This window comes from Rhea americana, unplaced genomic scaffold (assembly GCF_003343005.1).
Source record: "Rhea americana isolate MKP2758 unplaced genomic scaffold, rheAme1 scaffold_529, whole genome shotgun sequence".
Taxonomy (NCBI): Eukaryota; Metazoa; Chordata; class Aves; order Rheiformes; family Rheidae; genus Rhea; species Rhea americana.
This window is the reverse complement of record NW_028186678.1, coordinates 3466-14432: the sequence shown is the minus strand read 5'-3', so window position 1 is coordinate 14432 and position 10967 is coordinate 3466. Positions and strand designations below refer to the sequence as shown.

General features: G+C 59.2%; 1 protein-coding gene and 1 long non-coding RNA gene across 2 annotated transcripts; one reads left to right on the top strand and one right to left on the bottom strand.

The window, feature by feature from the left end:
• Positions 1-658: 658 nt before the first annotated feature.
• LOC146588281 (uncharacterized) lies at positions 659-1821 on the top strand. Its single transcript, XR_014897451.1, has 3 exons — positions 659-720; positions 1148-1232; positions 1353-1821. It is a non-coding gene; the product is annotated as an uncharacterized LOC146588281 (long non-coding RNA).
• Positions 1217-10967, bottom strand: HCK (HCK proto-oncogene, Src family tyrosine kinase). The gene is made up of 13 exons (XM_085318245.1): positions 10885-10967; positions 8918-9035; positions 8460-8502; positions 8261-8354; positions 8048-8146; positions 7764-7867; positions 7527-7676; positions 7283-7435; positions 6929-7111; positions 6641-6717; positions 3357-3510; positions 2979-3110; positions 1217-1520 (listed from the first exon to the last, which is right to left on the bottom strand). The coding sequence occupies exons 2-13, from the start codon at positions 9032-9034 to the stop codon at positions 1318-1320; spliced, it is 1509 nt and encodes a 502-aa protein (XP_085174371.1). The 5' UTR covers position 9035; positions 10885-10967; the 3' UTR covers positions 1217-1317.

The window sequence follows — 10967 nt, the reverse complement described above, 5'->3', positions numbered from 1 at the left end:
AAAGGCAGGGGGGGAAGAGGGGCTTGGTCCCGGTGCCGGAGGGGCAGAGCACCCGTGTCCCGGGGTCCCTGCTGCCCCCGCCTCACCCTACAGCAAGGGCTGCTGCCGCCGCCGCCACCACCACCACCAGACTTTTAAAATATTTTATTGACTAGAAAAAGAAGCTTCTCAAAGCTAAAATAAAAGCTTGTAAGCTACTATGGTTGTCTCCTTATACGAGGAAAGATAGTCACAGTCTCAGAAACTCGTGAGAAATACAGGACAGTCTTATAAAAAACAAATTTACTTCCTCTACTCCCCTGTCCCCAAATAGCCCTTCATTAAATACTAAAAACAAAGAAAAAACATGAAATCTGTGTGCAAGAAATGCATGGTTCATTGCTGATAATGCAAATGAAAGTACAAAGTACATGACACCCGTGAGTCAGATGAGCAGAGATGGGTGGCGGCGAGGGAACGGGCTCGGCCTGCTGCCCGTGGAGGACGCCGGAGTGCGATGGGCTCTGGTGCTCGCCCTGAAATGGCTCGGGAAGTTCGTCCCAACACGGACGGGGGGAGGGAGGTGCCAGGCCGCTGACTTATGTTATAAAGCACCATATCCATCCRCATCCCAAGGTGCTCGCTGTCCAGCTTTGAAAGAAGCATGCTTCTGTGATGCTTGGCATTCGAAAAAGGCTCCAGAGGCGATGACAAGTGACAAGAAGAGCTGCGGAAGTGCGGGTATGCCTAGGTGGAAATCTGCCAGGGTTTTACTAAGGCAGAGCTTCTCTGCAAGTGCGAGGGGCTGTTAACAACCAGCGCTTGGGACTGTACAGCAGAGGCTCACTGGAAGGCAATGCCATTACAGCCAGCATATCAGAAGTGACGTAACTACTTCTGCAAACTTGGCATGATAAGATCTCTAAAGAATCAAAAAAAAAAAAAAGTTATTTCCCCCCCGTTTCTTATCTGAAGCAGGCACACTGCAGGCCTTCTTTGCATTGTGCTACAGCCCTAGTTAAACACCATCCACTGAGTGCTTTCTGCAGCGGGTCTTTCCTGGGAGTCTTGCATCCGCAGGAGGCACAAGGAATAACGACGCTCAGCTAATCCATTGGTCACACAGCCTGGGGAGGCTGACCAGGACTTTGGTTCATTCTGCCCCCAGGTCCAATGAAGCCATGTCAGGAAGTCTTTGGTTTCTGGGCTGAAAGATGAGGAAGGCACGCACGGGGATATTGGGACTAGGACAGGTAAGAACAGCGTGTGCATGGGTGCTGTCAGTAGCGCAGTATGTGCAGTGCACAGGTCTCTGCTGCTTTCACCGAGCTCTCTGCATTATGGCTGGTGCTGATACTGGCTCTCTGTTGCAGTAAAGAAATCCTCCAAAACGCTCTGGGTGTACTCGAAGGTAGGACGATCCTCTGGTTTAGTCTTCCAGCATCTCATCATAATGTCATACAGCTCTTCTGGGCAGTTCTCTGTGCGTGGCATCCGGTACCCATGATCCAGGGCCCTGATCACCTCCACGCTTGACATCCCTAGAGAAACAGGGCAGGGTAGAAGCCTGCGTGAATATTTGATGGGTTGTTTAAAAGGCAAAAATCCAGCATTCTACTGGCATTGTCCAAAGGGTGGAGGAAAAGGACAGGTTAGAGGAGCAAGGGTGAGGGAAGAAGTCATTTTACTCCTTTTCTGGGAAACATGCAAACAAGTGAGATGCTGAGATATTTGTTGCTGCAACAATCAGTTTTGTAACCCAGCTGAGCAAATTAGATGGGAACTGTAATCATTTTGTATAAAATTCCAAAAAAATAAATGCCAAACTTTTCTGTCTACTGAGCTATTGGATGTGGATTTTCATTTCCTATTAATGAGCTATTTCCCAATATTAAGCTATTCTTTCCAGTGTCACTCATAAAAATAAATTAGCAGAATTAAAGGAAGAAAAATAGGAAAAAAAAAAGAATTAAAGAATAAAAGGCAGAACTGATCCTTCCTCAGCAACCCTTTAAGCCATTCCAAGTGCTTTGTCAATGATTCACTGCAACATTTGCTATTCTTGTACAGAATCATTTCCAATTGAGAAAAGGCACCAGAGAGACAAATCTGTATAAAATACAAGGTGGTTCCTGCTGCTGCTGACTTACAGATTGTTTGAGCTTTCCTGAAAACACCTGGCTCCGCTTTTAACCCTGAACTCATGCACTACTTCCAAACATGTTTAATCTACAGGAGGAGGAACATGAGTTAGTGAATGTAGACCTATGAGCCAGGAACCCTTGGGGTTTGATAACAGTTCTCTCAGTGACATGCTGTAGAAGCTGGGGCAAATCAATTATCCTCTTGTGTTAAAAATATGCTCTTCTATTTTAGAAACAAGGAGACTGGATCTTTCAGAGATCCTGAGTACTGCTGGTTTCTCATGAAGGTGGAGGAGCTCAGCATCTCCTCTCAGTGTCTGTCCCCGACAGCACACAAGGTAGCTGCCCTCCTCCCACAGAGCGGAGGCACCCATAAGTCTGAACTCGCTGGGGTTCATTCTTGGGCTCCTCAAAGGAGATTTCTCATCTCTGCTCTGAGGAAGCTGAAAAGCACAGGGCTGTGTTACATCTCACATGCATTTTCAGGTCAGTGAGAAGAGCTAGTGTCGACAGAGGAATTCCAGAGAGACTCTTCCTAATTATCTATTCTGGGTGAGCATTTGTCCAAACGGTAGATGTAGCTGAAGGAAAAGCACACACTGATCAGAGGCTGTTCTGGGCTCTAGGCTCCTCTCCACGGCTCACTGAAACAATTGTCATATTGAGATCTTGTGCTTATGCTACTATCTTTGAGTGCTGCTCCTAGTGCAAGATTGGAATTTCTTAGGAATTACTCTGTTTTCCTGTGCTCTAACTTCATGGAGAAGCAGATCCCATGGTTGGGGCTAAGAACACTGCCCAGAAGATAGAGCRCATCTTTGGAAGCAGATTTCAAGASGCATTTCACCTTCTTACCTGGGTATGGGATGCGCCCATAGGTAATGATCTCGGTTAGGAGGATCCCAAAGGACCAGACATCTGATTTTATAGTGAAAGATCCATAGTTGATGGCTTCTGGGGCAGTCCATTTAATAGGAAACTTGGCACCTGGACAAAGAGAGCCGAAAAGAGACGTGAATTAACTCGTGAATTAATACTGAGAAACTGACAAGCAACAAAAAATACAGGCAGATGTAAAGAGRTGCAAATGAGAATAGTTTCCCCTCRTGTATCTGTTTATGCAGTATATCCCTCCCTGGGCCYTCGCCACAGAAGTTACACATTAGTAAGTGGGTCTAAAGAGAGCCCTAATGAGCTCAGAAAGTGGCCAGAGCCCACAGCAGCTCTTGGTACCTTCCCGAGCCGTGTACTCRTTGTCCTCAATGATTCTGGCCAGTCCAAAGTCTGCAATCTTGCACACCAGTATTGCTGAGACTAAAATGTTGGCAGCTCTCAAGTCTCTGTGGATGTAGTTCCTCTTCTCAATAAAAGCCATTCCTTCTGCAATCTGTAAAAAGTGGAATAAGAAAAAATGCAAAGGGTCTGTTTGAAATACCACAAGAACCCTAAAAGCAACTGTTTCTAGGACCTGACAGAGGTTAACTGCTTCAGGCCATCTCACCCTGGAGAGCAGGGTGAAAGGAGGCTAAAGCATGGTCAGGCACAGGGCAATCCCTGTAGGAACCCGACTTGCTCTCCTGTGTGCGAACTACTCTACATGCAGGGAGCCCCTTGAAAAGATCAGGATTTTTGATGACCAGGCAAATGCAACCCATTTAAGTCTATGCATAGGAACAGCAACAAGAACTGGTGTCAGTGTTGACGTGCTCACAAGTGTCTGTGGCTGTCCACAAACGGAGGTGTAACTCGTTCATCTGTAGTCATGTAAATGTGAAGAGAGTAAATCTTTCTCCATTAAGAGAGGACATGAGCAAAGTCTCCAAGTACATAAAGAGCTTCTTGAGAGAAGCAAGGAATAGATTATTCTGTCTCCCTGCTGAGAAGGCACCAAAGAGCAATGGGCTTTAATTGCTGCTCTGCAATACAGAGCTTCCTTGGTGAGGATGGAAAAGCACTGTGGTGGGTCTTCCAATGAGAGTGGGGAGCCACCTGAGGTCTTCAAGGATAGTTGATACTGAGTCTGTCCTGCCCTGGGGCTGGACGGGGGGGTGAGCCCTGAAGATCTCCCCCAGCACTTTCTCTGCTCTCAGGAACCGCAACATCAGATGCAGTTATTAACTCCTGACCAACACAGAGGGAAACTGATGTGTGCAAAACCACAACCCAAATCTGTGTCAAATTTTTATGAGTTTGGATGCTATCTGTGTCTGGTGTCTAGTTTCGTGTTGGCTTGATGACCTTCTTCCAGCTCTTGCTATGACGAGGCGGAGGAAACAGTCTCTGGCAAGGCTGCCAGAGGCAAAGGTGCACGGGGGGAAGGAGCGTGCCACTCTCGCCAGCCCTGGCAGCGGTGGGGAGAGAGCCGTGCCCAGAGACATGTCCTCACAGGCTGCCCAGGGTTCCTGCCCCAAGGGCTGGGCTTTTAGGGAGAACCTGCACCGGGACAGCACAGGACAGAGCCAGGTGACCGGGGCAGAGCCGGAGACGGCTCTCGGCGGGCGGCGCAGAGCCCCCAGCATGGAGCGGCTGAGCCRGGGAAGGAGCCAGAGCAGAGATGCACTTCCCCTGCAAGACTGGTGCAAACTGGGCCAGAGCAAGGTGCAGCTATTCACCCACAAAATACAGAAGTAAACACGCACTGCAAGAACGGAAGGATCATCTCCTCRGCCACACAAGCAGCCATGCTCGCAATGACTCACTCCCGGCCCAGGCCTGCGCGCTGGGCTGCCTGCCTGCAGCCTGCCGTCTGCACATGGAAGCGCTCAGACTGGCTTCTTGGCGCTAAAGAAATCGGCCCCTTTGCGTTATAGAGCAGAGGCAGATGGTTTGCAAGAGCCAGCTTGGTAGAAAAAGGTTGGTGCACAACTGCGTATCTGATATACATGCTCACATCCCCTGACATGGCAAGCTCTGGGAGCTGGGGGCCTCCCTGGCATAAGCCTCCCCTGTCTGGGCTCCAGCCCTTGCTTTGCTGTTGCTCAAGGCTTGAGCAGTTTATTATTTTGCAGAGGTACCCAGCTTAGCTCAAAGCTTTGACTTTGGCCTCTGAAGCAGCAGTGAGAATACAGTGGTTGCACAAGTGATTGCACATACAACACTGGGTGTATAACAGCACACTCAGCAGTGCTCAGAGTTATCACCCCCAAATAAATATCCCCCAAAGTATTTTCATGCAGTGCTCCTTCCTCCCCAGTGGTCTTCCTGCTACTAACAGCCTTTTGGCAAGAAAATAGTCTTAAACATGGTTACTGCCATAAACCCTGCATATGCATCACAGTGGGGTTAAGTAATGCACATTCTAAAAATTGTGCTCAAATCAGTTTGGCCTCTCACATCCTGTGAGTGCAATAAAGTGGGCACGCAGTAGATTTCATGTTAAGCTTAACRTCAAAGCTAAAGGTGCCCTGGCTGACTGCAGAACCAGAACACGTTAAAATGCTGTACTGTGGCATCATAGTTGATGCTAGGTAATGCCAGGCTTGTGGGACTTTGCCAGGTTTGTAGACCTGGCACTTTCATGCAGAACRGGTCACTCACAAACAGCTCTCACAGCAGCAGCAATGGATAAAAACAACACTTCTTTTCACTGCTGCTCCCTGGGGAGCTACGTGTTCGGAAATGGCCACAGCACCCAGCGCGGCTGCAGCCCGGAGAGAGGACCATGCAAATGCGAACCAGCGAAAATACACTCTGCCCCTTCGCCCGCTGCGACCCACGCAGAGGCCGCCCGCTGCCGCCGGCTGCGAGGGCTGCAGCCGCGGGGCAGCGACCCGGCAGCCGGGAGGGAGGAGACGGTGCCCGGCTCCGCGCGAGCCCACCCGGGTCCCGCGCGGGCTGCCTGCCGCGACCCAGACGCACCCGCTGCCCCGTGCTACAGCTCTCGGGTAAACGGGAAGGAAGCGCAGCACTTCTCCTTTCGCCGCACACCTGCTCCTGGACGGCGCTCCCAGCGGTGCTGCGGCCAGCCGCCGGCTGCCTCCGGGTGGGCGGCAGCGCGGGAAAACCTCGCCGGCTCGCCCCCGGGACGCCCCCTCTCCCGTGCCCTTTCCACCGCACCTCCTGCGCTATTTGCTCCTGGCCTGGCACCCCTCGATTCCCAAACGGACCCGCTCTCTGGCCCTCCCGCTCCGGGATTACTGCCTCTACGGGAATAAAACTCACCAACGGGAGCTCCTTTCCCGGGAGGGAGCTGCCCAAAAGGCAGCTGGCTCTGCCGGCCCCTTCCACAGCCCCGGCAGCACCCGGTGCCCCCCGCCGCTCCGCGGGCGGCAGCTGTTGGCACCCAACCTCTGGGAGACGAGCACGGGCTTTGCCTTCCGAAGGCAGGGCAGGGCAAGGGTGCTCGAGGTCTCCTGCTCCGGGGCCGAGGCGCCCGGGGCAGCGAGGGCTTCCTGCCGCTCCGGGGAGCCGGAGCCGAGCCRGGGCGCTGCAGCAGCTCAGGCTGCTCTCGCCCAGCTCCTCCCGACTCCACGTCCCCACGGAGCGCTGGGGACGGTCCGGCTGTCTTCCCTGCTCACCTGGGCGCAGAAGTCGATCAGCTTCGGGAGCGGCTGCTTGCGCCCCTCGTCGCTCTTGAGGAAGTCCAGCAAGCTCCCTGCGCGGGGAAGGGCCGGGCTGACGGCAGCCCGTGGCGCCCACCGCCCGGCCCCCGCCGCCTCCCCCGGGGCTGCGCCCGGCACCGTCCCCCGGGGCACGGCAAGCCGCTCGGGAACCGGCCGGGCACGCCAGCCGCCGCGGGCCCCCCGGCCTCCTCCGCTCCCGCCATCCCTCCGGGTCCCGCGGACGCCACCGCCTCCCCGCGGCACCTTTCTCCATGAACTCGGTGATGATGTAGATGGGCTCCTCCGTGGTGACCACGGCGTGCAGCTTCACCAGCTTGCTGTGCTGCAGGGTCTTCATGAGCTCTGCCTCCGCCAGGAAGGCGGCCACCGACATGCTGCCCGGCTTCATGGTCTTCACCGCCACCTTGGTGTGCTTGTTGTAGGTCGCTGCGGGCAGGAGAGGCGTTGGGCCGGTCCGCCGGGCTTTTGGGCTCCGCGGCCGCCCGGCAGCGCCCAGCCCCAGGCAAGCCCAGCAGAAGGGAAAGGGCTACCGCCGTTCACTGGCCTCCTTCCTCCCCACCTTCGTCTTCCTCCCCGCGACTGCCCCGGCGCTCTCACCCATCCACACTTCTCCGAACTGCCCGGCTCCCAGCTTCTTCTCCAGCTTGAGCGACTCCCGAGGAATCTCCCAGGCGTCCTTCTCCCAGGGCTTCTGCGGCTGCGGCACGCGGCAGGGGCAGGTGAGCTTCTGGCACAGCCCGTCGCTCTGGCCTGCCGGGGAGCAGCAGGCGCCGTCAGCCGGGCTCTGCCCGCCGGCCGGCCCGTGCCGCACGCGGGGCACCGCGCCGCGCCGGCGGCTCACCCTTGTAGTGCTCCACCAGCTCCTGCAGCGTGTCGAAGCTGCTCCGCGGGGAGATGTAGAAGCCGCCGCTATCCAGCGTCCGGATCTTGTAATGCTTCACGGTGCCCCCCTGCGCGTCGTCCCCGTCCCGCACCGACAGGGAGTAGCAGCCTGCCGGCGAAAGCGCGGGCTGAGCGGGAGCACGGGCGGCCCGCGGGATTTCCCGAGCCCCTCGGCGGGGCTGGCGCCCGGCGCTACCTCTGCTCGTCTCGCTGTCCCGTAGCATGAAGGATCCTACCGCGTTCCCAGGGCTGAGGAGCTGCCGCTCGGCATCCTTCCGGCTGATGCCCTTGAAAAACCACCTGCAGCGAAAATAAAGGGACCGACAAGCGCGAAGCTGCTGCCGGGAAGCGGCGGGTAAAGCCTGGGCTTCGGGGCAGAGCTGGCGGCGGGCTCCTCGTCGGGCCCGGGGCGGAGGCGGGAGGAGCAGGGAGCGGGGGGACGGGGCAGCGCGGGGAAGGGGAGCGCCGGGGCCGCCTCACTCTTCCGTCTCCAGCGAGTCGGCTCGGGCGACGTAGTTGCTGGGGATGAAACCTTCGCGCCCCGTGGCCAGCGACTGGGCTCTCCACCACTCTCCCGACCTGAGGACAGGGGCGGCACCGTCAGCCCGCGGCATCCCGGCTCTGGGGGCGGCTTCTCATCCGGCGCCAGCCAGGCGCTGCAGCCGACGGGCAAGGTCGGCAAAGAGCCCTTACTCCTCCAGGACCCTGAGCCGCTCTCCCTTCTGGAAGCCGAGGTCCTCGGCGTGCGTGGCCTCGTAGTCGTAGAGCGCCAGCACCACGCCGTTGCCTGCGGGAGAGGCGCAGAGAGCCCTGCGCACCTCTCCCGTGCCGGGACGAGGGGGCCTTCACCGCTCTGCCCCGAGCGCCGCGTCGCAGCCGCGTCCGCACGTACCATCCGCGGGCTGGCGCGCTGCCGCGCCGGCAGCGGGATCGCTCTGGAAAGCGAAGCGGAGAGCAACGTCGCGGCGGGCAGAGACTCGCACCGCGGCACCGGCCCCCAGGCAGGCGGGAGAGCGGGCACGGCTGAGCCGGGAGCTCGCACCGCAAAGCACGCCGCAGCCCGTCGCAGGCGGGTCGCCCAGTCCCCCACCCGCGCAGCACCCGCATCCCCCTCTCCCGCGCTCAGAKGCCTTCGTTTTTCCCTCTCAGCATCCTGCCCTTTTCCGCAGTTCCTCGATCCGGGGTGGCCTCTGCGCTCCCATCCGGGCGGGAGCGCTCTCCCGGGCGCCGGGGAGCAGGGCTCAGCCTGAACCGCAGCGGCACGGCGGGGAGCCGCGCGTGTCCCCGCTCCCGGCCCGCTGCCCCGCTCCCGCCGCACCGTGCCGGGCCGGCCCCGGGCCTCCCGCTCACCCTCTTGTTGGCGGACGTGGGGTCTTGCACATAGCGGCCCTGCTGGGGCTCGGGACCCGGCTCCGCTTCTATTTCCTTCTCCTGGACCCCAGCTTCCTTGGACTTCTTGCAACCCATCCTGCAATGAGCCGAGAGGAAATAAAGCCCGTTTGCGACGGCGGCGAGAGCCCGATGCCGGCTCTGCCACGCCAGCTGCGGGCCAGCAGCACCACGGCTCCCGCCGGCCGCGGGACCGGCTCGCCGCCGGCGCCGCTCCGGCTCCCGCCGCCCCGGCTGTGCCGCAGGCCAGGAGCGTCCGGCGGGACGGGTCGCGGCCGCGGGAGCCCAGCGAACACGCAACCTCGTCGCGAAGAGAAAAGGGATCTTGTTCCGAGAAAAGAGAAGTGTCAGTAGGCGGGTTCGGGGCAGGCAGCGACGGAGCAGCCCCGCTCCGCTGGCTCGCAGGCGGCCGCGGCCCCGGGCTATTTTAGCCGGCGCGGACAGGAGCCCGGCAGAGGAGCCGGGCTGCGGTCGYGCCGATTGACCCCACGGTGCTCGGTGGAGGCAGAGGCCAGGCTGGAGCCACATCCCCAAGAGCTGTGCTTTGCACCAAACCGCCGCAGCCGAACGGCCGGGGCGGCCTCTGAGCTCCAGCCGCTGCAGCTCGGCGCAGCAACCGGCGTTTCCTTGTTTATTTCTTTTAAAGAAGGGAAATGAGCAGAGGTTTATCACAGCAGAGGGTGACAGTGCACAGGCAAGTGGTGTCCCGTGGGCAGCATCATGCCAGGAGCCAGGGAAGGGGCCTGGACAAGTGCAAGTGCTAAACTTTTGCCTGCTCCCTGGAAGAAGCTTCAGCAGGAAAAGGTACTGCAAAAAGCAGCGCACAAGAGGAACCCCCTCCCCTCAAAAGTGGCAGCTTCCTTCTGTCCGGTGGAGACCTCAGGGGAAAGGAGAAGGATGCCAGCAGTGAAAGAGGAAGCGAGGAGCTCGAGCGTGGGACCCTGTGGCACTGGGGCATGTCCCCACTGAGCAGGGCTGGGAACCGGCCACCCCCCACAGCAGCCGGGGCCAACAGCAGCACGTCGGCCTCTCCGGCTGTCCCTCAGCCCTGCCACCACCACCACCTTCCCGGCCAAGCCCTGCAGATGCTCCTCATCCTTCCCCCTGTGCCGGGCCATTAGCCAGACCCCACCTCCGGGCTGGAGTGAGAGCAGCAGCCCTCGATGATGGGCGCTGATAGCACATCCTGCGCATCGGCTGGCCTGGCGCTCCGCGCAGAGCAGAGCCGCAGCCCTGCTCTGCATCGGCCCTGGGAAATCTTACACGGCTGCGGAGCGCTTGGCTGGCTGCTCCGAAACTCAGCACCTCYCCACGGGGCAGGTGCATTCAGGAAACACGGATGCTGCTGGGAGGTGCTGCCAGCAGCGAGTGCCTGGCAGCACCGGCGTGCGCTGCTTCTCAGGTTGGCATTGCCCCCGGCATGGGGTCCCAGCCCCCCCTGCACCAGTAGCCAGCCCCCCAGCTCCTGTGGCAGGGGCTGAGACCCACCAGCTCAGGGCAGGGAGCTGTGGGAGCTGCTGTTCCTGGCACATCCCACCCCAGAGCATTGTGGCTCACGAGGTGCACAGCTGCCCCTGGACCGGTGGATCCCAGGGCGCGAAGTGAGCTGGCGAGGGAAGGAAGTGGGGGGCAGCCCCGGGGCCCCCAGGAGCCCAGCTCCAATCCTTCATCACTGTGGGCAGGGGTGTGTGGGAGTCCCCAGCAGCCTGCTGCCAGCCCCCCCAGGGCACCAGGCATCACCCCCCGAGGGCGACGGGCATCACTGCCAGGGGGATCTGGGCACCGGGCATCGCTATCCCGGGCATCACCCCCCGGAGCATCCTGCTCCSCCCCCCGGGGCACGCAGGCATCGCCCCCGGCACTGCCCTCAGTACCGCTGCCGGCCCCGGTGCCTCCCCCGGGGCCCCGGCGCATCGCAGCGCTCCCACCTCCGGCCGCCGTCCCGGGACTCGTGCGGCTCCCGGCGTCCCGGGCACTCGCGGCCCCGGCCCCGGCCCCGGGGCAGCCGCCG